General features: G+C 33.4%; 1 protein-coding gene across 2 annotated transcripts in view; it reads right to left on the bottom strand.

Annotated features, from left to right (window-relative positions):
* Nucleotides 1-17,670: 17,670 nt before the first annotated feature.
* Nucleotides 17,671-27,545, bottom strand: part of LOC127543921 (desmocollin-2-like) — a 57,361-nt gene continuing 47,486 nt past the window's right edge. Inside the window, exons 14-17 of one of the 2 annotated variants that reach the window (XM_051970296.1) lie at nucleotides 25,590-25,714; nucleotides 22,146-22,490; nucleotides 20,958-21,003; nucleotides 20,789-20,879 (exon numbers count right to left, since the gene is read on the bottom strand). In XM_051970296.1, coding sequence (XP_051826256.1) covers nucleotides 20,968-21,003; nucleotides 22,146-22,490; nucleotides 25,590-25,714 — 506 coding nt within the window. In that variant the 3' untranslated portion in view covers nucleotides 20,789-20,879; nucleotides 20,958-20,967. Of the gene's footprint in view, nucleotides 20,880-20,957; nucleotides 21,004-22,145; nucleotides 22,491-25,589; nucleotides 25,715-27,545 lie in introns of both variants that reach the window. The other variant, XM_051970295.1, reaches the window with a different exon arrangement.

Here is a 27,545-nt window from a genome sequence, read left to right as displayed (position 1 = left end):
ATTACTGATTAGAGAAATGAAAATTAAAACAACCTTGGGATATCATTTTACACCTACTAGATTGGCTAAAATGATAGAAGGAGAAAGTGAAAAATGTTGAAAGAGATGTGGAAAAATTGGGACATTAATTCATCGATGCAATTGTGAACTGATCCAACCTTTTTGGAGAGCAACCTAAAATTATGCCAAAAGAATCATTAATACCTATACCCTTTGACCCAGAAATACCCCTACTTAGTCTATTTCCAAAGATAATTAGGGGAAAAGGAAAATCATATATTCTAAAATGTTTATAGCAATTCACAAAGAAAGCTGGACCTAGAATTGGAAATTTTGGGAATACATATCAATTGAACAAGTTGTGGAATATAATTATAATGAAATACCACTACACTGTAAGAAATGAGCATGTGATCTTAGAAAAACATGGAAATACTTGCATGAAATGAGTATGATCAAAAGAATATTGTGTACAGTAACAACAATATTGATTTTAAAATGACTTTAATAAACACAATAACAATGATCAAGAGTAGAATTTGTTAGAAAAAAAGTAAGGATAGCAATCATTGATCTCAAAGTCAAATTTAGAGATTCAATCAAAAGAATATGTTAGCCATATTAATATTGTTTTAGATGCATGTCTCTCCATGTGAATATGCATATATGTGTGTATATATAATATTTGTATATATGTTTGTATGTAACTATACTGATGTATGTAAGGGTATATCAATATATGTTATATATGTGACTGCATGTGAATATATATATGCATTTGTATATCCATAAATATGTATGCTTTATGTATGTGTAATTATATCCATGCTTAACTGTAGCCTACTTTGGGGAGAGAGAAAGGGGGAAAGAATAAGTAAAAAGTGCAGAGCAGAGAACAAATAAAAACTTCCAAGAGAGCAAAGAAAAGATGAACAGTCATGAATATAATTTTTTTGTTATTATATATGTTTTCTTGAAATGAAAATTTATTGTCACATACTTTGAATCCTCCGTGATGTTCTTCTAGACACATTTTTTCCTTTTTCTGTCCTTTTTCTATTTTGTTTTTTTTAATTTAAATTTTAAATAATTTTTAAAGTATCTTTGAGCAACTAAGTTATTTTTTATTATTATAAAATACCCAAATTAATTACAAAGGACATATGAAAAATGTGGCACCTGTGTTCAGAGAAAGAACAAATAGAAGTATGTATAAAGTAATTTTACATGTGTATATATACATACCTATACATACATATATATGTATTTATATGTGTATATCTCTGTGTGTGTGTATACACACTCATATACATAGGGGTATATATGTATGTACATATGTATATATGAATGTATCTCCTGGTAGCCATCTAGATAGAGAGTGGAATGGAGGGAGAGGAGCAAAAAAGAAATTTATATGATAATTCTGTTGTATATTTGCAGTTTCATCTGCAATAATCTTTTTTATTGTATCATTATTATTTATAGAAATGCTTGTTTTATTCTCTAAATTAAAAATAAAATTTTAAAAATACTTTGTTTCCATAGTTTCCCCAGGGAAAGAAAATGGAATTTATTCCAAATGACAGGTGACTGAGCCAAACCAATAGGCTGTTTGCCCAAGATTTGCATGTTTTGGATGGAACAAACATCCCCTTTAGCCTTTATTACAAGACCAAGAAATAGCATAAGACTTTTTTGAAAAGATAGAATGGGGTGGAGAAGGGTGATATGGCAGAGTGAAAAGTATTATCTTAAACTGTCCTATAGACCCCTTCCACAAGTATCTAGAAAAGTCACCAAATCAAATTCTGCATTTGCATGTCAAGAAAAAGTCACAATGAATCATAATCCAGACCAGGGCAATTTAGGGAAAACAGCAATTTGAGGACACTGGGCACAAATAGCATCAGTGGCAGATGCAAGTATTCTTGTCCCCAGAGAAAGAAAGTCCTTCATATCCTAAGGTCTCCTACCTTTTCAGTCTTCTTACAGCTCTCTCTTCGCAATGCACTTTTCAATCCAGTAACACTGGTCTCATTACAGTTCCTCAGAGAAGACTTTTCATCTCTCAGCACCAGGCATTTTCTCTGGCTGTCTCCCGTGCTTGGAATGTTTTTTCTACTGGTTTTCTTCAAGTCACAGGTAAAAACTCCACCTTATACAGGAAGTCTTTCCCAATACTTCTTAATTCTACCACCTTTCCTCTGTTAATTATTTCATATTTATCCTACATGTAGATTGTACATAGTTGTTCACATTTTCTCTCCAATTGGATTATGAGAACAGAGACTCACTTTTGCTTTTCTTCATTTATCTAGGACTTAGTATATTGTATAGCACATAGTAGGCACTGAATGAATGCTTGTTGGGGGATTCCCTAGAAAGCAGAGGGAACATAGTAGCTACAATTCATTGGAGAATTAGGTGGGGAGAAAATCTCCAAGAAAAATGGTGTAAGCAACTCTGAGAAAAGCATCACATAGCAGTTTTGAGGACAGAATTGTTAGTACTCTAGAACTAGTACTAGTAGGTACTTGAGACTCCATCTAGTCCAATCTCCTCATTTTACAGATGGAAAAGGAGATTAAAAACAGAATAAATGGCTTGTCCAAAGTCAAACAAGTAACTGTCAGAGGCAGAATTTGAACCCAGGTACCATAATTCTTAAATCAGTTTCCTTTACACCATGTTATGATGCTTTCCCAGTTAAATTCAACAAGCATTTTTTAAGTTACTCTTATGTTCCAAGATATAAAGATGGAAATGGAAAGGGAAAAAAGAGCCCCTATCCTCAAGAAGTTTATTTATAGTCTAGCCAGAAGAAAGCTAATTTGCAAAAGTAAATAAGTATTTTTTTTGAGGGGAAATGAGTAGAAGGCCCTCTAGAACTATGATTTCATCATTATAAACTACACATGGTGATGAAATTCATTCTACTAGTACAATTTGCCATTTACTCAGCATCTAATAGCCTTAGAAAGATATATGGTAGCAGTAAGGGATTAAGTGATTTACCTAGGGTCATACAGTCAATCTGTGTCACAGGTGAATCTTTAATGCAGTTATTCCTGCATGAGGCCAATTTTCTAATTATTTTACCAAACAATTCAAATAAAATGAAAATTGAAAAGTGGGCCTGGAAAGGCCCTACAACTGGAAGATTTGGAAAGGACCTATGAGCTTAACTTTGAGCTAGGGATTCCAACAAGCAGAGAATGTCCAACAACATTCCAGGTAGGGGACATAATCCATGCAAAAGGATGAAGTAGAAGATGGAATGTCTGGATATAGTGAGAACTCAATCGCCTGGAGAAATAATGTTATTTTCCCTTTTTGATCTGATTTTTCTTGTGCAGCTTGATAATTGTGGAAATATGTATAGAAAAATTGCACATGTTTAATATATTGGATTACTTGCCACCAAGGGAAAGAGATGGGGGGAAAAGAGGGGAAAAAAAATTGGAATACAAGGTTTTGCCAGAGTGAATGTTGAAAATTATCTATGCATATGTTTTGAAAATAAAAAGCTTTAATAAATTTTTTTAATTGTTACCCTACCAAACACAATACAAGAAAATAATTTTAAATGAATTCACTATTACAGTAAACATTATTATCCGTTCTATACCAAAGTATACCTTATTAAATATTTAACAATTTTCAAATAAAAAAAATTTAAAAAGAAATAATGTCATTAAAATTCCTTGACCAAAGGATTAACATGATCTGATCTATGTTTTAGAAATACCATTTCCAACTGTAGTCCTGGTAACATGACTTATCTGACATCTGTGCATTCCATTTCTCATCAAAAGTGTACAAATTTGTGAGAAAATAAATCCCATTATTTATGAAAGAAGAATGCATATTTCCTTTGTGACTACCTTGCTGTCAAATTTGGTCTAGTAAATAAAAAATCATGCTTAAGAAAGACCATGTTTAAAATATGGATTCTTGAGTAATCATTTTGAAAATATGACCCAAAGGCATGCCTTGAAGCTAGATGCAACTTTCAGCAAACCAGATATTTAGAAGAGGTTAGAAATGGATGGGTTGAATTACATGTCCACAATACATTTAGCACCCACTACATACATTGGTTCCTATCTATCTTTAGTATAACTTAAAAATACAATCTTAATCCTATATCTTTTTGGTGCTGAATATTACATGGGGGATTTTCCTTTGTACTGAAAATTCTGTTCTTCCTAATACCATTTGGAAATGTGTTAGTCTAGGTGATAAAATTATACTTCAATTTTAATAATTATTTTATACGTAATTTAAAATTTAAAATTGACAACTTAAAAAAGTTTGAAAGAATGTCAGAAATGAATGGCTATTAGATATCATTTGAAAGAGAATGTAGCTAGGATGCTGAGCTTAGAGCAACCACATCTGGATATGATTTCTTCCCCTAAGACCTCAGTGAGAAAACATGGGATTATTATTTGACTTTTTAAAGAGTGCTTCCTCATTTTCAAAATGGGGGTGATGATAACACTTTTAGTATCTACTTCACAGATTTTTTATGAAAATCAAATGAGATAATTCTACAAAAAACTTTAAAATACACTACAGAAATGACTGCCATTTTGATTGCTATCATCTAAGTTCAAACTCATTCTCAATGCACAAGACCCATCCATGACACTGAAAAGTGGTTTTTCAGTCTATGCTTAACACCTGCAGTGAACTGGAATACATTCCTTATAAGTCAACCTCTTTCTTTTCATGTTTATCCCAAATCTGCCTACCAGTTGCCTTCTACCTTTTTCATCCTAAGTTCTCTCTTCTTGAAAAGGGTTGAATAAGAATTAATTGTCAAAGATAAGGTTTGAATATACATATTTCTAGCTCTAAATTCAACACTATAACATATGTCATCTATTTATGTATAGAACATTAAAAGAGCCAATTGGTTCAGTTCATTTACAGAATCACAAAGCTGAAAGGAATTTCAGATGCCATCAACTCCAAATTATACACAATCAGAAATCACAAGTAGTCATCCATAGCCTCCCCTGGAAGCCTCCAATGAAGTTGAATTACTTCTATTACATAGCCAATAGAGTCCTTTTCATCTCTGGACAGCACTCATTTCTATGAAGCTTTTCCCAAAATTTGCCTCTGTGAAGCCTCTCTTCAATGTTTCTGAGTTTTGGGGGGCTGTTTGCCTTGGGGTTTTTTTTGGTAACAGAACTTGAGATTCGAGTAGTTCCCATTCTCATGAAACAGGAGAAATTAGACAACATCATGATTTTGCCAGTTTTGATTTTTAGCTCGTAATTGCCATAGCATAATCTTAATTGAGTAAAATGCCACTGACTTCTAAAAACATTTTCTTGTGCAATTCTGTGTGATATAATAATGTATTAGCAAAGTTTCATAATTTGGGATATAATTTTTTGTTTTTCACTATTGAGAAATGAATGATTTTGGATGCCTGAGATAGACTAATAAATGACTAATATAAAACAAAAGCACTAAGCTATTATCATCTTTAAATTAGCATTTGTGATTACTATATATAGTTAAAATTGAATACAGTAGATTCAATTAAAATTGTTGTCTAAATTTTACTTGCGATTGTCATCTAGTATTTAGTCCAACCTGTATTTCAACCAGAATCCCTTCTCCAAAATGCTTGAGAAGTAATGACGGAGAATTTCTTTAAAGAATTTCCAGTGACAAGGAAATGACCACCTTCCAAGACTGTCTATTACAAATTGAGATAGCGCTAATTGCTAGGTACCTTTTCCTTATATTGAACTGAGATTTTCCTCTCTAAATAGAGCCCTTAGTTCAGCCCTCTTGGATCAAGAAAAATAAATTTAATCGCTATTTGATATTCATCTTTATGATATTTGAAGACAGTTATCATATTCTACATTAATGCTTTTGACCTCATTACTTCCCTGCTCTAGAAGCTACAGTGATACTCTCTACTGCCCCGAGAACTAACATAAAATAAAATAAAAAATAAAAAATAAAAACTCTCTTTGGCATCTAACCTTACAATATAACTCCCTTCTCTCTTCCAGAATGTTTAGATATTTCTTCCTTTTATCAATTCTATGCTCCAACTAAACAGTCCTACTTGCTGTCCCCCATATACAATATTCCATTTCCCATCTGCCTTACATGAGCTTCTAGGAGACTATACAACAAAACAAAAACAAAGTTGCCATTTAGATTTTTTTTACATCCTGAATTTGTGTTTTAATTCAACTCTCTTAAGAGACAAGTTGACATTCATTCAAGACTTTCTGAATAGTACTTCATATATGTAGATTCAGCTGCCTACTCTGCTACATCACACATGTCTGAAGGCAATTGTGTGTGTGTGTGTGTGTGTGTATGTATGAAATCTGAGCCTGTCTGGGCATGTGTATGTGTGTGTGTATATATGTGTGTGTGTGTGTGTGTGTGTGATATATGTGTGATCATGCAAAACACAATTCCATATTAGTCACATTGTGCAATGTGCCCAACACAGAAGCACATTGAAGGGCTTTGAGAGTATGCCCACTTTGACTAATATGGAAGCTTCTGCATCCCCTACCATGTAAGTCAATGTAACCTCCCTTAATTAACTATAAGTAGAACAGGCTACAATTTTATAATTGGAAAGTTTGAAATAGTTGCTTTCTCCTTTTGGCTCTTCCTGCTCTGTCCATCAGGTAAAACAGTTCATTTTATAGTACAGGTACCATAAACTGAGCCTTTCCCCCCGAAAAAAGAAAACTTTCTTCTTCCCTTATATACCCTCTGAGAGCCATATACCTGGCTCTGAGAAATGGACCTGGGATCACTGTGTTGCTGTTTGACTTGCTGTTTCTAGATGTTATTGGTATTCCTATACGTAGGAATATGAGCTATGGCGACCTTGGAATCAGGATTCCAGGTAGAATGCTATAACCAGCTAGCTTAGTAAGGAAGCTTTGCCCAGGGAAGTCAAGGTTCCTGAGACTCAAACTGAAAGGAGGGGTTTGAACTTGGAACTAGGACTGAGCTTAATAGAACTGACTTATAACCCTTTACTCTTCCAAGACTAAACTATAAAGGCGAATGGGATAAACTGAGTAAAGACTTCTCATAAGGATATGGCTTCAACCTATGCCCTAATTGTGAGCTGAGACTGCAAAAACAAGTTGATCTATAGTGAAAAAGCTTCAGGTGTTTGTCTTGAATGAACATTTCCCCTCCTGTTTCCTCCCACCTCTTAATTAGCATTTAAAGTATATAAAGGGCTGAAACTCTGAGCAGATGCACTTAGACAACCGAGAACTTTAGGCTAATTACCAATTAGACAATACTCTATTAAAATATGCTTGGAAAATGTCCCTTCCCACTAGTCTGTACTGGCTCAGTCATTTGGTGTATACAGAGAATTGTAGGAGGGACTAAGGGGTGGAGTAAGACAAATCAGAGGGATTTTGGCAGTGGAGGAAGAGAGAAGGAAGGTGGTAGAGATCCTGTGTCCATCCAATTCCCTTCTACCCCTAAAGACCAAGATAGGAGCATAGTAAAAGCCTGTCTAGCTTGCCTTCCTTTCCACACTCCTACACTCCCCCTAGGGAAGAACCCTTGTGGTTTGAGACCCAATGAAATTTGGCAAATGGATGTGACCCATTATAAATCTTTTGGTTGTCTGTCTTTTATCCATGTTGTGGTAGACACCTTTTCAGGATTCACTTTTGCAATACCAGTAGCAAAAGAGACAGCCCGAGTGGTCACTGAATTCCTTATACAAGCATCTGCAATTATGGGTGTGCCACAAGCAATAAAAACAGATAATGGACCTGCATATACTTCTAAACATTTTACACACTTTTGTGCACAGTATAAGATTTTACACACCACTGGCATACCCTTTAATCCTCAAGGACAGACAATAGTAGAGAGGAGAAACAGAGACATTAAGACGCTGCTCCAAAAACAAAAGAAAGTGGGAGCCACAGGTAACCCTAGAGAGCTTCTAAATTTAACCATTTATACTATTAACTTCTTGATTTTTGACAAAGATGCACTGGCTCCGGCAAACAGGTTTTATAACCCACCGGAAGGGCAGTGTCCAGTGCGAGCAGCTCCACGATCTTTAGATAATTGCCAGGTGATGTGGAAAGACCCAGAAAGTGGTGAATGGAAGGGATCAGATAGGCTAACTGCTTGGGGGAGAGAGTTTGCTTGTATCTCCACAGATGGAGAAGGAGCAGTTATGGCATTTGACTCATGGACATCAACAATTGTTGGACTTCAAAACCCTCAGGAATCAATGGAATCCTGAGACATGAAAAGATTGTTGTAGTACTTCAAAACCCTCAGGAATCATTGGATTATCTGAGACATGATAAGACTATTGCAAGATTTCAAAATCTGCTGGAATCATTGGATTCCCTAACACACACACACACACACACACACACACACAAAAACTGTTGCAGGACTTCAAAAACTTGCGGGGATCATTGGATTCCCTGACACGTGAAACAATGGACAGTAGATTGGTTTTGGACTATCTCTTGGCTGCTGAAGAAGGCATATGTGTGACTGTTGTTTACATACCCTCCTTCTAGGACTTCTGGAAATCTTTTACAACACCATGTTGATTGATATTGTTTGTTATAACACTACTTATATGTACAATTCATGTTTGTTACACCATGTTGAGCATGCACTGGCTGTGGGGAGAGTCATCATTAATGGCCTATGTGCTTGTGTAATACCTTCCATACTGATGGGTTTGTGCATACCTGTTTCTAATAAGATCCTTCAGCCCAGAAACCACTAGCAATCCCCACTTCCCTTTGATGCTTTTCCATCTCCCTTCCTGAGAAGTCAGGGAAAGTGTGATTACCTGTGTTCTAAAACAAAAGAAAGTGGGAGATGCAAAGGGCTGAAACTCTGAGCAGATGCACTTAGACAACCGAGCACTTAAGGCTAATTACTTATTGGACAATACTCTATTAGAATATGCTTGGAAAATGTCCCTTCTATTCTGTGCTGGCTCAATTGTTTGGTGTATACAGAGAATTGTAGGAGGGACCAGGGGGTGGAGCAAGACAGGTCAGAGGGATTTTGGCAGTAGAGGAAGGGAGAAGGAAGGTGGTGGAGATCTTGTGTCCATCCAATTCCCTTCTACCCCTAAAGACCAAGAATAAAGACCAAGGACTTTTGCTTATCCTGACTCCAGCTGATTCTAAGGTATCCAGGGTGCTAACTTGGTTCTCACAAAAGTAGATGATGGCTTTGGGAATTCAGGTAACAGAATTTCCACATTTAGGGAGTAATCCTGGACTCCCCCAGGCAATGGGAGAAAAGATGAAGGAGGAGAAGAGATTTTGGTCCATATAATCTTATGTTTTGTAGTTTGTGCTTTGCACTCCTCTACAAAGATCTTAGGAATTGCCCTTTTTCCCAAGATCATAATAAATCTTTTTTTTTTTTAACTTTGAGAGTTTCTGATTTTAATTTAAGTAAGGGTCACTATCTCACCCAAAAGGAAAGGAATTATGTTTGATATTTGTTGGGGGAACAAATTTATATATTTATGATTATATCCTTAGAAGTAAATATTTGTTTATAAAACCTAATCTGAATGTTAATGATTAAATGGAACTGGAGTGCAGGGGATGTACATTCTATACATAGAGGAGCAACGTTAATGAAGATTGGATCCACTGGCAGAGTCTCAAGCCTTCTTAAGGACACAAGAGAATCTTGGAGTTGTATGGGATGAAATCCAAGATATCTATCTAGCCATCAGATAAAGGGAGCCAGGGTCATTAGCACTACATGCTTGCAGCAGCAAAAGCTGAAGGAAAGAAAAGAATACAAAAAGGGCTAAGGGAGAGTTATATTTATCCTTTTATATTTGAACATATTTATAGTTCTACCATTGATCCTTTCAGATCCTAAGTCAATTAAAAAATTCCAGAAAAAGCACTGCACAGAATAAACCTCAAAGTTATTAGACTAGATGAAAGTTCACCAAGCTTCCACATATTGGATTGGCAACAGGAAGAAAATATTACATGTGTCCTAATGGTTCTTCATTGGCCAGTCTCTCATTAGAACTTCTATTTTAAATCTGCTTTAATGACCATTTTATTCAGCCACTTATTGCCTATTTCAAAGAATTTGGCTTGGATGACTCATTTGTCTCATAAATTTAATATATTGTTTTCGTAAAATAACAACAATAATTATATCATTTATATAGTATTTTAAGCTTTGCAAAGATCTTTAAGTATATTATCTGATTTTCACAATAACTCTGAAAGATAGGTAACTATTATTACTTCCACTTTACAAATGAGAAAACTGAGGATAAGAGAAATCAAATGATTTATCTAGGATCACTTGGTGTTTGAAGCAGAATTGGAACTAAGATCTTCATGATTTAATATTTTCATGGTAGTTTCCACATTTGTGAAAATGAAATTAATAATACCTATCTTAGGATTGTTATAGGATTCAAATAAAATATTTCAAGCACTTTGCAGACCTTAAACAGTATAAAAATTCTAATTACTATTGTTATAAGTGATGTTAAAGTTTTCTAAACTAGTATATTAGATATAGCATGCTTTGATTTCAACAAATCATTTTGACAAAGTCTCTTACAATCTTCTTGTGGACAAGACAGAAAAGTGCAGGTTAAATGATATTTCAATTAGATAAATTAAGAATTGATTGAATTTAGGAACTTTAGGAGCAGCTACTGAATGAATGTCAACTTGGAAGGATTAGTACCATGCCAGAGGGCTTAGCATTTGTCTTTTCTCTACTCAAATTTTTTTTGCAATGAATTCAATTACAGATTAGTAACCTTCTATCTTATTGTCCCATATTACAAACATAAAACCCTTTATTCCATTCCTTCTGCTTGTCATATTATGCATTTCTTAATGTTCAATAGTTTGTCATGACTGACTGTGACTTCATTTGATTTTTTCTTGACAAAAATAATGAAGTGGGTTGCCATTTCCTTCTCCAACTTATTTTGAAAAATGAGGAAACTAAGGAAGATAGGGTTAACTGACTTGTTCAGGGTCACATAGTTAGTAAGTGTCTGAGGCCAAATTCAAATTCCAATCTTCCTGTCTCTAGTCTCTATGCTCTGCCCACTGCACACTTAGCTGACCTATATTATGCATATTGGTAGGAAACTGTGTTCAAAGGTTCCTTACTTGATGAATTCAGTCCTGTGTATCAAAGACTTTCCTTTTGTCATGACTTCTACTAATAACTTGAATAAAACCTCATATGCTTTTACTAACTTGTACCCAAACTTTTCACATTACAGTATAAGTTTGAAGGAAGTATTAATAGAAATTCAAAGGGAAAGAAATGACTAGAGGAAAACTTCATGGAGAAAGTGACAATGAGACTTGAATTAGTTGCCTCCAATGTTTGAAATAGCCTTTCTCTTCACTTCTTCTTCAAGAGTCAGTTCAAAATCCATTTTCTATTAGAGGTGTTCCCACACAATCCATTTTAGACATGTTGGGTTTAAGGTTTTGGCAGAACATACAATTGAAACGCCAAAAGGCATTTGGAAATAAGGGAAGAGATTCTTATCTGAACATGTAGATTTAAAATACCTAAATAGAGATGATCTTGGAGGTGAACAAGTCAGCAAAAGATTGGGTGTAGAGAGGGGAAGGCAGAAGGCAGAGAATATTAGAGTAAAGAGCATGAGGAGGAAGGTGAACTGTGTAGTAGATGGAAAAATGATGAGAAAGATAGCAAAACCAGGAAAGAACATCATAGAAGCACATGAGGAAATATTATGAAAAAGGGAGTGAACAAGTGGCAAAGGCTACATAAAAATCAAGGTAAATGAAAAGGAAATGAATTGGTAAAGAATTGGAAACGAGGTAAAAGGTAATTTATTTCATTTTCTTTCTTTAGTATTTTATTTTTCTCCAATATAAAAACAATTGTTAACATTCATTTAAAAAAAAAAAAAAAACTTTGAGTTCCCAATTCTCTGCCTTCCTCCCTCCCCAATCTCCTCATTGGGAAGACTAACAATTTTATATAGGTCATGTATGTGTGATCATGCAAAACATATTTCCATATTAGTCACATTGTGTAAGAAAACAAACAAAAAACATACAAGAAAAATAAAGGAAAAAGTATGTTTCAGTCTGTATTCAGAAACCATCAGGTTCCCCCCGCCACCCCCGCCTAGGGGAAGGATAGTGTTTGTCTTCATATTTCCTTTGGAGTTATCTTGGATCATTGTATTACTGAGAATAGGTAAGTCATTCACAACTGATCATCTTACATTATTGCTGATATTTTGCACTTTACATCAGCTTCTTTAAGTCTTTCCAGGTTTTTCTAAGATCATCTTGCTTATTATTTCTTATAGGACAATAAAATTTCATTACAATCACTTATCATAGTTTCTTTAGGCATTCCCTCAATTGGTGGGTACCCCCTCAATTTCCAATTCTTTGCCACCATAAAAGAGTTCCTATAAATATTTTTGTATGTATAGTTTTTTTTTTCTTTTTTTAAAAATACCTTTTTTTGATTTAGACCCAGTAGTAGTATTGCTAGGTCAAAGAGTATGTATAACCGTTTGAGCATAATTCCAAATGGCTTTACAGAATGGCTGAATCAGGTCACAATTCCACCAACAATATATTAAAGTCTCTTTTTCTCCATGTCCCTCCAACATTTGTCATTTTCCTTTTCTGAAAGAGGTAATTTTAGAGTAACTGCATTAGAAGAAAGCCACACAATAAGTTCAGTCTCCTTCAGACAGTCCCTTCAACCCTTTCCCAAAAGAACCTGAATTCTGATAGATAAGCTTTCATCTTACCTTGTCTGAGACCAGACCTCTAGTACATTTATAGGCAATTTTTAAATGACATGGCCACATGTGTTAAATTCCCATTACATCACACCTTTATATCCAGTCTTTCCCCATTATTTGTATTTGTTTAGCAGTGACTATTACACTATAAGAACTTAATAAATGTTTTATTATTAACATCACAAATAAGGATATGGGAGTAGAATGCATACTAATTTGCACTATGTGTGCTCAGTGATAGCAAATTCAAATAGAAATAGATCCCTGGGGGCTGTATTAGCTTAAAACACACACACACACACACATTAATGTTATCTGTGTTATCTATGCCGCATTGTAGTTTTATTTAATTAAACATTTCCTCTATTGCATTTTAATCTGATTCTACCTAGGAAAGCACTGGAGAGTTTTACTACTATAAAAGGTACGGGAAGGCAGGAGGGGCAAGAGAAATGCACTTTTACACCTGGAACTGGAAATGTCCAGATTGGAGAAAAAAAATTGGAGGATCTGATACCTATCTTCAAGTATTTAAAAGACTATCTGATAGAAGAGGGTTTCCTTAAGCTCAGAAGGCAAGACTTCAAAAGGCAGAAGGGGTATAGAGAAGTAAATTTTTACACCTTAGAAGAGGAAACTTCACAATTAAATATTCAAATTCCTATCACTGGAACACAACCATAAGTTTAAGAATTTTGGTTCAGACACAGGTACTAGATGATCTTTCCAGATCAAGTGATCCTATTACATTTCTGCTGTAACTTGTTAGTGATGATTCATTTTTAAGCAAGAAAAAAAAATAGAAATGGTAATTCATTAGGAATTTCTGTAAAAGAGTCCTTTGGCTCAAACTCATTTATTCATGTCAGAGCAACCTGCCTAGAAACACAGTTTCATTGTTTCTTCACAATCCTTGTGTCAATAACGATGTTTCATAGGAACAAATAACTTTTTGGAAAAGAAGTCAATCAAAAAACTGATTTGGAAATCCCAAACTGACTTTTTTGTTTGTTTGATGGATCCACTTATTTGGTTCCCTCATTATTAAGAAAAATGGATACAAAAGGCCAGTGGAACTTGACTTCTTTTTTTAATGGGAAGCAAATTGAATATAATTTCTGAAAAATAGAGTTAATATTCCTGTCACTTCTTGGAACTCTGTGTTATTCTAATTATGTCTTCTGTTATGTCATCTGGAATGTTTTGCTCCTTGCTTCCCCCAAAATACAGCTGCACTTTGTAAAATGAGGAGTAATACCATAGAAGGAAGGTTTCAGGGTGATGTTTCTCTGTCTGACTTGAGGCTAGTACAGTGTTCTGACAGGGCATTTAATAAATGCTTATTGCAAAAAAAAACAAACAAACAAAAAAAAAAAAAACAGATAATATTATTTAATTTTCCATCCTTCCTTTGAAGGGCTTTCCTTTTCAATCTTCTCTTTTATAACAAGAGGAAATATTTCATTTTCTCAGTTCAGGGTTACTCATCTAATTATATTTCCAGATAATCATAATGAAAATAATAATAGTTAAAAGTTATATGGCACTTACTATATGCCAAGCACTATGATAGTCTCAGGTCAGAGAAACCTGCCTAATTTGATCCTTACAATTATTTTATTTGACTTTTACAATAAACCCTGAGAAGTAGGTGCTATTATTCCCATTTTATAGATGAGAAACAAACAGGTAAAGTGACTTACCAGGATCACAGTTAATGTCTGAGGCCAAATTTGAACTCAGATCTTCCTGCCTCTAGGTCCAACATCCCATCCATGTGCCACCTAGTTACCTATCCCAAATGTTTTTCAATTAGTAAAATGTCAGCCAAGCATAAATAAAGTAAATGAAAACTGATCAAATAAGAGCATGAGCTTCACTTTATATAAGCAAAAATTACCCAACTAGTATTTTTATCTATCACCCACCAGATTCTATTTAAGGATCCCAAAGGATCCAACTGAGCTTCAGGATGATCCTAGGACAGATAAAGAAGCACAATTAACCTCCTGGCAATATAAGGGAAACTGGGCCCAAACTAGGTCAAGCTCTGATATCTCACATGTTCTACTCAAGGAAAAAAAAAAAAAAAAAAACAAACCTGTGCTAACAGATCTGTTATCCCAAAGTGGGATCGGCTACCCAAGGAAGTGGTTCCCCTTCATATTGTCTTAAGTCAAAGGGGCAAGGTTTGTCAGGTATATCCAAGAAGAGGTACTTCTTCAGGAACTAGTTAGACTATATGGTTTCTAATATCCTTTCCAGCTTTGAAATTCTTAGATTCTATAATTATTCAATGAAGACTTCTGAGTTATCTACTCTCAGTTAGGAAAAGGATTAGGAAGTTATTAATCCCTGGAAGTATCTCTCTACCCAAAATACTGTTGTGAACAAAAAAAAAAAAAAATGGCACAAAAGTGGTAGACTTTATTATGAATAGTAGAAAAGAGCCTTTTTTCTCTGCAGTTTAGGACTGATAATCTGAGCCCAGAATGACAGACTTGCAGATTAAACATTTATTATTACCATTCCTTTAATTAAATAAAGTTCAATGCTACCATAGTAATTTATTAAAATACCATGTTATCAACTCTTCCATTTTCTGAATGTTGTTGAGAAGTCCCTTAAAAACAATGTAATTTCTTCTTTTTGACAGAAACATATCTTTATTGACTGAGAAAACTATATAAAAACCAATATTAGCATTAATTTTAAAGTGCTAGTTTTTTAACTATCCAAGCGTCCCTTAAAATATAGGGCAGCACTTTAAAAATCCAAATTAGGTAATAGAATTTTTTTTTTTTAAAGACACAAAAGTCTTGCTTAAGCCACTGTTAATTAGATAAGTCACACCCACATGTTTTGGGTTACACATGGAACAAGGAAAAGTTGACTGCACAAAATAAAGGTTCAGTGATCAATAGTAAGTGTCTGCCTGGAGAGAAACCCAGAAAACAAGGCAGAGATTGAATCAGAAACAAGAACTCCTTGAATGTAGAGACTGTGGCTTTGTTTCCCTCAGCACCAGATAGACTGTCTTGAACATTCAATAAATTTTGATTAATGAAATGAACATGATGGTGAAGAAAACTACTTCAGAAGCTGGAAAGCTATATAAGACTCACAGACATGACAAAGTTGGACATAACTTGATTTGGTTTGGCAAAACTGATCAGTACTTACTAAGCAGTGCCAAACCCAGACCCCTCCAACTCAGTCTCCACCCACTAAGACGCATCCATACTTGGAGAATGCTCACTGATGGAGCTGAGCAATGTAACAGGAGTGTCAGCCAGAATGGCTTCTGTTCTTAGGTTCTACTTTGTTTTGTTTGGAGACGATAAGGAGGAATACAATGGGAAAGGGCAAAAGACAGACAATTACAACTGACTCAGACTGCCCAAAGGTATAGCAAAAGCTAATAGTATGATAGGAGGGAAAAAACACCAGCTTTGGAGTCAAGGATCTAGAGTTGACTCCTAGATCATCCATTTATTAGGCATGACGTCTGTTAAGAGATCAATATAGCTTCTAATTTAAACAAGCTGATTAAAATTTGAATTAAATTAATTATTTAACTATAATATTCAGGACACTATAGTGAATTTTGACAAAATGAATGACCTTTTGTAACTACTAAAATCTTTTCGCAGTCCAATGATACATCTATCAAATAATATTAAAAGCAGATTTACAAAGAAGAGGAATAGCTAATTTTCTCGATCTTATCATAGTCCCTCTAAACATTTCAATGCCTTGCAGACTATTTTTTAAAAAATCATTTTTCTCTCTTCAATCGCTTATACATTATGAATTCATAAAATCCTTAACTTCTGAATCTTGTCTGACAACACAGGTTTTCCCTTTTGAAGACCTGTTCTTTACTAGCAAGGGATTAATTACTCAATTTATGTTTATAGTGGAAAGTCCATCAGATAGCATCAGAGTTTAAGGGTTCCATGCCCAGGCATTCCATTAACCAGTTGTTATAACGCAGGTATATCAGTTGGATATACTTTTTCTAGTTTCAAATGGAAAAAAAAAATAGTAACACTTACCTCATGGTTCTTGTAAAGAAAATATTTGCACTTAAAAAAAATAGAAATGTGAATTTTACTATTTTATTTGTAAATGAGTTGTAGTACATGAAACTAAAACTCCTTTTTCCTTTAAATTTTCAACCTTATGACAACTCAATACTGTGCCTAAGGGATAGGAAAGACATATAAGAAATGGTCCTTGACTTGACATAACTTGTATACCTGGTATGTGAAAACATATAGAAAATGATTTTTTTTCAAAAGTTAATGAATGTATAAATTTTATCTGGTTCTAGATGATTATAAGATGATATAACAGAACTGAAATAGGAAATCACCTAAATGGTAAGTGGCCAAAAAAGGGGGGTGGAGGGAGTTAAGAAAAAAAAAAATGAGTACAACTGGAAACATTGTATTTGGTGACTGAAGTCATATTCTGCAGTAATTTTGATTCAATATCCAGTGCCATTCCTGTTAGATTTAATGAGAAGCTTCAACTATATATCATAGAGGGCTTTTCCTTGTCCCAGGACCTAGATTCTCTCTCTTAAAGTCTGTATAATACATACTTTCCCTACTGGCCATTATACCATATATTTATCTGGGAAATCTACTAAGATCAAATCAATTCATTTTCTATCTTTAGAACTGTTCAACATACTTTTTCATCCTCAACACATATTTGTCATTAATAAATTAGCCTTTCTTGTTTGCCCATTTGATGGTAAGCTTAAGGGAAAAATTATCTGCATTATAATTCACTAAACAAAAGGCACACACAAAAAAAGAAAGTCCTTTTATTAGCATATAGTAAATGTTTTTATTTTCCCAGCCCATTTACAATTCTATAAAGTTGTAGCTAATATAATAATGAATATTGTTACAAAAATGAACAATGAAAAATAATTGGGTGTACAATTAACATTTTAAGTGTATACATTTCCATAAAACCAAGAAAATTAGTCTGTACATTTGTATAAAAAGTAGTCATTTTTCAAAAAAGTTTTTGAGGTTTTCCTTTTAAATATCCATACTCTGGTCAAAATAGCACACATTTTAGAATTGTACATTGTAAAGATAAAGCCAATCAACAGAAAGATTATTAACTGTTTTAAAATATAAAAAGATGATATATTTTCTAAAAGTCTAAATTTTTTAATGGACATTTCAACAGCAAACTAATTAAAAGTACAAAATACATATCCAATGAGAAATACTGTATCAAGAAAAATATTTTCTTTAAAAAGCTACTGCTAAGCACATATAAAATTCCCACACCTTTGGGATGTACATAGCTAAGTATAGATCCATCCTTTCACCAACCTCACTCAAGCTCCCCCACCAAGCTTACATAAACCCTTTCCCTTTTAAATTTACTGAAGTTTCAAAGCAGAAGAAAGTAGGGATATAGGGGAAAAGGAAAGGGCTGAGGTTGTATAAAGAGACCTAACAAAAATGTTGGTTGTTTAGTTGTTTCAATTATGTCTAGTTCTTCATGATTCCATTTAGGGTTTTCTTGGCAAAAATACTGGAGTGTTTTGCCATTTTCTTCTCTAGCTCACTCCATTAATGAGGAAACTGAGGAGAAAAGGGTTAATTGATTTTGCTCAGGGTCACAGAGTTAATGTCTAAAACCAGATTTGAACTCAGGAAGATGAATTGGTATGGTTTCAGGCCTGGTAGTCTATTCATTAATCCATCAAGTTATATTACAACAATTCTTGGCTACAAAGAAGAGTAGAGGATCCTATATAATATATGAATAAGCAAAAATAGTTTTTGGTATCTTCTGTTTTTCCTTTCTTCTTCTTTCACCCCTGAAACTCCTTCTGTTCCAAAATCTCAGGTTCTTAGTTTTCTTATGCTCTCTTATGCCATCTATTCCAAAATCCCTCTCCCTTTATTTTGCAATTACTAACCTGACCACATTAATTTATATTAGGTGGAGAACAAACTTAGAGTGTGACTAAATTTTCCAAAAGCTATGTCTTTGCAATTCAAATTAAATCTCAAATTGATGGTATTTGAGGGGGAGGAGGTAGTCCTAGGAAATAATGAAGTATACGAACCCCATGACTTCTTTTAAATCATACAGATTCTTGAAGCAAGAGAAAAATAAAAGAGCATTTAAGGAAGAACAGCTTGTATGGAAAAAAAGGTAGAAGTATTGACGGAAAACAGAAAGGAACAATATGTAGGACAAGGATGAAGATGTCCTGAAGTCCATTTATATATCTTATAATTCATAAACTTAGGGGGAAATGAAGTAACTTGATCTCTACACTTCTGAGCAAGATTTGGGAATATCCAGTCCATAGGCCATAAGGGAGCCAAGAAATCATTTCCTTAGACAACTACAGGAGAGGATGAGCTGAAATCTAGATACAATAACCTTTACTGTTTGAGTTCTATAAATTTATAATTTTGTATGGCCTGCAAATGATGCCATGAATATTCAAATGGCCCTTGGCAGGAAAAAGGTTCCTCATCCCTGGTTTACAGAATGTTCATAGTCCACCTATTTTGGGAATTACCAAAAGTGACTAACAGCCATGAAGATAATAATTATATCAAAAATACTGGTAGTTATTCTGCTCTGATTTTGACACACAACACTCTATATGTACTCAGTCTTCACTGCTTATGGCTTATAAAGTTAAGGTGTAAAATCACAATTCTAAAAAAGGCATTAGCCATTTTATATCAAGGGAATTATGGAAAATTAAATACTATTAAAACTTACTTTCATTGTTCATAAGTAGTAAAAGGTTAACACTCTGCATTCCTATACATTATTAGAGATAAGGTTTATGTTGAAAAGAGAATGCCCAACCAGAAGCAAATAATGTTACCCTTCTCTTCAAAGAGAAATTTATGTTGTTGATCCTGCAATTTTAGTACTGAAAGATCATTCTTATCTCTGCCAATAACTGGAAGGGAACAACCAAGTCAGAGAAATTAATAAGGTCTTTTAATTCACAGAGAGAATAAAGAAAAATAAAGGAGTTCTATAAATTTAATGTAAGATCATAGATAAGATGTTGGGCCCATGATTTTTCAGATGAGGAAACTGAGCCAGAGGAATATTAAGAAACTTACTGGCGGTCACACAAATAATAAGCATCAAAGGCAGAATTTGAGTCCAGGTTCTCTGACTCAAGAGTCAGTAAGTATTATAATCAGTTAGTTTAATAAAGAGCTACTTTTTTTTTAAAAATATCATTTTTAGATAATGAATATAAAATTCTCTCTCCCCCTCTACCTTTATCCCTCTTCTCTCCTCTTCCCCTTCTTCTCTCTCCCTTTCCTTCCTTTTTTCCTGCCTTTCTGTTCACTCTCTCTCATCATGCTACATGATCAAGGAACTAACATTCACCTAATAAAAGTTTCAAATATTGCATTATATTTAGTTTGAAATTATTACAGTCTATAGGATTGTTGGCATGGAAATCACTTGGTATGCTGCCAATGCATCATCACCAAAGTTTTAATAACAATTTTAGGATGAGGGAAATAGGGAGGGGGAAATATACAAGTGAATACAGAACTTTTAATTCTTATAATGGAGGCTTAGAAATAGTCATTTATCTATTTAGCCCTCCAAATAAAGAAAAGTGATTTGATTTTGCCTTGTATTGCCTCTTGGAAAAGGTAAATAGATTTAAAGGGGAAAAAAATTGTGTGAGGGTAAATACATCCTCTTTTCAAAATGAAGAAAAATTCACTCTCATCATAATCATCAAATTTAATTTTTCTAATTTCCTCTAAACTATGTGAAAAAGGATAAAGAACTATTATCAACACATTTATCTCTTCATGCATGTTTGTGCTAATGTAGCAAATTTGGGTTCCAGTTGATCTAAAAATTCAAACCCTTCTTCATCATGGCGCTCACTGCAACACCCTATAGAACCAGCCGTGGAGCCTCTTCCTTCATAGTTATATGATAGAACATAATCTTGAGCATTGGTGTTGTCTTCATTCTGATTGCAGAGATGCAACTTCTACAAAGTAAGAAAACACATTTTATTATTTTAAAAGAGGCACCTAAATAGATTAATGTAAAAATTATTTTTATTTACCTTTGATTGTTTAATTTTTAACCAGAGTGTGTCCTCTAATGGATTCCTACACACAAAAAATGTACAAAGTTGGCCTGTATCATAAGCACACTACAAAATCAACATTTAGTAGATCTATAGCAATCATGCAGTTAGGTCGTGCATACATATATTCTTTATAATCATGTTTCCATCAGGAAGTTATAACTAAAAGCAATATTTGTTCATTAAAAGGAGGTAGAACCAGGGCTCAGATCTTCACAGTCTGCGTTCAATATAGTTGATAAGCAATCTAGAACTATATTTTTGTAAATCAAAGTCAAGTTCCTCCAAACAATAGAAACAATGGGAAATAGTTTTCCATATAGTTCAAATGAATCAATAAAATTACATGAGAAAATACAAAACGTAATTCATTTCAAAGTTAGACATTTCAAAAAGAAATCAAGGATATATCTCTGTGTCAGTCCTCCTGTTCTTTGTCTACCAAATTTCCTTGTCCCTAATTGGTAATGGTTTGCACACATTTTATTGTAAAGTGCCATTCTTCCTTGCCAGTCAGCAGAAGCTTTCCCAAGAATAAGCTTCCAAGTACAATGTGTTGAACAGAGGAACAATTTAAGGAGTTTGTGAAATATAAGTATGTTTTTTTTCTTAATTTTATGTTATTAAGGGAATTTTTACAGTGAAACACTCATATGAGCTAAAAGAGTTTTAATGGGTTCATTAGATATGCTAATAGTAGTGAAAAGATATAAATTAAGTGAAATCTAATGGATAAAATAAAATCTATTCCTAATACATAATCAAATAAGTATAGATTGAAAATATGCAATAATTGTTTCTAAAAATATAAATTTTATTTAGTCTATTATTACAAATCTACTATTCAGTACATATTTGCATATATAGTTACATATATATGTGTGTCTATACCCACATATAATACATATAATATATATATGTGTGTGTGTGTATGTGTGTGTGTGTGTGTGTGTGTGTGTATTTATTTATTTATTGGTATAGATATCTAGATATACATATCAGGAAGGAGAGAAATACACAGATACACACACAAATATATATGTGGCAAATATAAATATGGATGTAAATCTGTATCTATAGTAATATCTATATATACATAAAATATATATTCTCAAAAATTCTAATACAAATAACTATAACCTAGAGACTGCCCAGAAAACTTACTTCACCAAGATGTGGTTGAGTATAATTGTGCCACTCAGAGTATGTATATCTGCAAGTATCAACTTCAACATGTCCTCCATTCCTACATGAATCTACAATGTGATGTCCTCCTCGACAGGATTCCAGAGTTTGATGTCCTCCTCGACAGGATTCCAGAGTTTGATGTCCTCCTCGACAGGATTCCAGAGTTTGATGTCCTCCTCGACAGGATTCCAAGGTCTGATGTCCTCCTTTCACCATTTCAAAGCATTCGTGTCCCCCATTTTTAACTCCTGATCCTAATGTGCCACAAATACTTTGGCCATTTCCATTCAACATCTGTGTTGCAAATCCATTTGTGGAACACTGAAAGAAAATAGAACCATTTATGTGATGTCATCAAGGGATGCAAAGCATGATGAAGAGTGCAAAGGGGAAAAAATATATTCATTTTCAATAATATTTAGGCAATTTAACTTTGCTATTTGTACACTAATATGTGTTATGGAATGAAATTCATTGTAAAGCAGGTCTGTCCTTAGTGTCATTCCAATAAATATTAATAATATATTATAGTAAAAACTAAGTATACAATAAAAAATGATCTGTGCTAATAAGAAGTTTGTATTCTGTATAGGAAATAGGGGAGTATATATTACACAACATGTATACAGATAAGTAGAATACTAGTTAGGAAATGACAGGATCAAAGAAGCAGTCTGGTCAAAATACTTTACAAAAATTAGAAAGGGAAGTCATCAAAAAAATCTTCATATACTACAAAATATTTATAATAGTATTTTTTGTGATAGCTAAGAACTGGGATCAAAGTACACATTCATCAATTGATGAAGACTGAAAAGCATGGAAAGAACTACCCAAACTGATATACAGTGAAGTAAGCAGAGCCAAGAAAGCAATATACATAGTAATTACAATAATGCCAAGAAGAATGATCAGTATACTTAGAAGAAGGGCAGAGTTTTTAACCAAAGATTAATAATAGATACAAAACTAGGTGGAGCCAAGATGGTAGAGAAAAGGCAGGGATTTACCTGAGCGCTCCTGTAATCCCACCCTCCCCATATACCTTTAAAAAATAATTCAAAACAAATTCTAGAGTAGCTGAACACACAAAGGATGGAGAAAAATAATTTTTCAACCCAAGATAATTTTAAAAATCAGCAGGAAGATCTGTTGCACAACAGTGAGAGAGGAATACAGACCAATACATAACAGGCTTCAGAATACTAGAAGCAGAATTGGTCAAATGGAAAAGGAGGTACAAAAGCTCACTGAAGAAAATAATGCCCTAAAAATTGAGCAAGTGGAAGCTAATGACTTTATAAGACATCAAGAAGCAATAAAGCAAAATCAAAAGAATGGGGGGAAAAATAGAAGCAAATGTGAAAATATCTCATGGGAAAATGTGACCCATAAAATATATCCAAGAGAGATAATTTTAAAATTCTTGGGCTACTTGAAAGCTATGATCAAAAAAAAGTCTAGATATTATCTTTCAAGAAATAATCAAGGAAAACTGTCCTGATATCCTAGAACTAGAGGGAAAAATGGAAAATGAAACAATCTACCAATCATCTCCCAAAAGAGATCTCAAAATGAAAACTCTCAGGAATATTATAGCCAAATTCAAGAGCTGCCAGGCTGAGGAGAAAAATACTGCAAGCTGCCAAAAAGAAACAATTCAGATATCATGGAGCCACAGTCAGGATGACACAAGTTTTAGCAGTTTCTACATTAAAGGATCAGAGAGTTTGGAATATAATATTACAGACAGCAAAAGAGCTAGGATTACAACCAAAAATCACCTATCCAGCAAAAGTTAATATAATCCTTCAGGGGGAGAAAGTGGATATTCACTGAAACATAGGATTGTTAAGCATTTCTAATGAAAACACTGAACTGAATAGAAAATTTGACTTTCAAATACAAGATTCAAAAGAAACTTAAAAAGGTAAATGGAAAAGAGAAATCATAAAGGATCCAATAATGTTAAACTTTATATTCCTATATGGGAAAATGATACTTGTAATTCCTAAACACTTTCTCATTATTAGGAAGTTAGGATTATACATAGATAGAAAGCAGAGGCATGAGTTGAATGTGATGGTATGATTATCTTTAATAATAATAATAAATTAAATTAAGGGGTAAGAAAGAAGAATGCATTAGACAAAGAGGATTGAATTATCTGGCATAAAAGAGGCCTAAAAGAGATTTTACAGAAGAGGAGAAGATGGGAAAAGAGAGGAGGGAAGCTTGTGAACAATACTCTCACCTGAAATGACTCAGAGAAATGACATATATACTTAGGTGAGTAAAGACTATTTTACCATATAGGAAAGTAGGAGGGGAAGGGAATAAGAAAAAAGGGGGGTGGAAGCAAGCCACTACAGAGAGGAGGGCAGATTGGAGTAGATAAAAGTCAGAAGCAAAATACTTTTTGCAGGATGAAAAGAGAAAGAGAGTAGGATAAATAGAGGGGAATGGGATGGAAAGAAAAACACAGTAATCCTTGCTGTGAAAAAAATTAAAGCAAATTTCTCTGATAAAGATCTCATATTTAAATTTATAGAAAACTGATTTAAATTTATAGAAATAAGAATATCCCTCAAATAATAAATGGCCAAAGGAAATGAACAAATAATTTCAAATAAAGTAACCAAAGCTATCTATAGTCAGATGAAAAAAATCTTCTAAATCACTACTGATTAGGAAATGCAAATTAAAACAACTCTGAATTACCACCAAACATTTAACAGATTGGATAATATAACAGAAAATGAAAATGGCAAATGTTGGAAAGAATGTGAGAAATTTAAAACACTAATGCATATATGCTGTTGGTAAAGGTAAACACTAATTCAATCATTCTGGAAAGCAATTTGAAATCATTCCCAAAGGGCTATAAAACCACAAATCCCCTTTAACCAAAACAATACCACTACTAGGCATGTAGGCCAAAGAAATAAAAAACAATATTGTTTTGTTCTACTTTTTTAAAGCCCCTAATGTATTCTATTCATTCTATAGCAGATTTTCAGGGAAAATTAAGTTCTTGTTTTATATACCTATATATCAATATGCTGGTTTCCCTAGCTACATGATAAGTTCCTCAAAAGCAAAAACTATTTTCATACTTTTCTTTGTATCTGAGGACCTAGCCTATAGAATATACTTTAAAAATGTATACTGATTTGTTGTAGTAGAAAACTAACTGATAATATTCCTAAAATATTGCAATTATGTCAAAATTTAATACTATCATCAACAAATGCCTTCTGAATATTCAAATGTTATCTGACAAGGCATCTGATGCTATTAATTTTTTTTATTGACATCAACATTGTTTTATGTGAAGAAACAAAGCTTCACATAATTAAAAAAAATAAAAGGATAACTCATTCATGTTAAAGGATTTGTTCTTAAAAGCACATTACTTACCACTCTGTCATCTCCAGGAGCTTCTGTATTTGATATAATTAAATTTTGCTGAGCCATATCATCAGGAAATGGTTTTTTTACTTTTGAGGGACTCCAAATTCCACAGACTAATGTGAATAAAACGCCTACATGAGGAAGAGAACCATTTGAGCTTACTATGCAGAACAAGAAAAACACAATATATACAATGATTACTTGCTCAGCTAATTATTTTAGATCTTTGACTCAATATTCTTTTCTATTTATGAATTAGCTAGAAACAATTGAAGAATATCATCATGTGCTTTAAGTAGTTTCTAAGAGGTTCCACTCTGATGGACCAAACCCAAGTCAACTTAGGTTTCAAAATCTGTAGTCCAATGTGTATTTACATGAATTTAACTGTCCTCTAATAGAACTAGAATCTAATAGAAACTCCACAAGAAAAAAGATATAATTCTATGCAGTAGATAAAATTTATGTAATTCACAATATCTATTTAGAGAAGAAATTTCCTCCTCACAAATATACTGCTGAATACAGTGTGAATAAATTGTTCCTATGAATACAAGACAAAGAAAGACAATTCTGTCATGAACAAATGATCTTGATTAAAAACACTATAACCAGGCTGATTTCAGAAAAGCCTGAAAAGGCTTTATGCTGATTGAAGTGAGTAGAACCAAGAGAACATTATAAAAAATAACAAGATTATGTGGTGATCAACTGTGATGGACTTGGATCTTTTCAACAATGCATTTATTCGAGGCAATTGCAATAAACTTGGGATGTAAAATGCCATATGCATCCGGAGAGAGAACTAAGGAAAATAAATGTAGATTCAAGCATAGTACTTATATCTTTTTGTTGTTATTTCGCTTGGTGTTTTTTTTTCCTTTCTCATGTTTTTTTTCTTTTTATCTGATTTTTCTTACACAACATGAAAAGTGTGGAAATACATTTAAAGAAACTATACACATTTAATTTATATCAGATTGCCTGCTGTCTTGGAAAAGGGGAAAGGAAAAGAGGGAGGGAGAAAAATTTAGAACACGAAGTTTTACAAAAATAAATGTTGAAAACTATTTTTACATATACTTGATAAAATAAAATACTATTTTAAAAAGATTACATCATTTCTCCATTGTTAAAAATTTAAATTCTATGTTAAATTTTTATATAGCTTTACAATACAGAGGGATAATATTACACATTTCTATTAATACATGGTTATCTCTAATGTCTTAATGCATTTTTAAGCTTTAATAGCATAAAAATGCACTAAGATTTTAGGCATACTCTGTGTGTGTATGTGTGCACGTGTATGTACTCACATATTAAGAGAAATCTATAATTGCTTTATCATGCAGTCCTACTCTGATGTTTCTTTGTAGTACAAAGTAAGACTAGGTTTTCAAAGAATAGGAGAATTGATAACTAAATTCTGAAAGAGTCTACTTTTCTGAAGAGTCTTCAAGTAGAGACCTGACAATGGTCTGAGTTCTGTATTCTGAAGACCAACTTAGCTAAGTAGGAAGCAGCCTATCATCAAGAGTAAGCTGACCACTTATTGATAAATTTTTGGGCTAAAGCAGCCAATGAAACAAAGAAAATACACAAATTATATTTAAGCATATGTGTATATAATCATATATATATGCAACTCAACATAAGTAAAACTAAAGTGATAATATTTTAAGGGCTTTAGATACAATGGTGATTTTCATACTGGTTCCTAAACATTATTTAAAAAAAAGACATTTACTTAAAAGTAGTACAGTAGAAAGAGAAGCTTTATAATTAGAAGCCCTGGATTCCATCCTTGGCTCCACCACCTGCTAGCACCCTGATCTTTAGAAAATCGCCATTTCTATGTGGCCCAAATTTATTATTGATAAAAGTGATAGTGACAGCACTTATGATAATGCTATCTCCCTCACAAGATTGCTTGTGAGAAAGATAATTTATAAAAGGAAA

This window comes from Antechinus flavipes, chromosome 1 (genome assembly GCF_016432865.1).
Source record: "Antechinus flavipes isolate AdamAnt ecotype Samford, QLD, Australia chromosome 1, AdamAnt_v2, whole genome shotgun sequence".
NCBI classification, from domain to species: Eukaryota; Metazoa; Chordata; class Mammalia; order Dasyuromorphia; family Dasyuridae; genus Antechinus; species Antechinus flavipes.
Note: the sequence above shows the minus strand (reverse complement) of the source record. Positions and strands in the feature narration are given on the sequence as shown.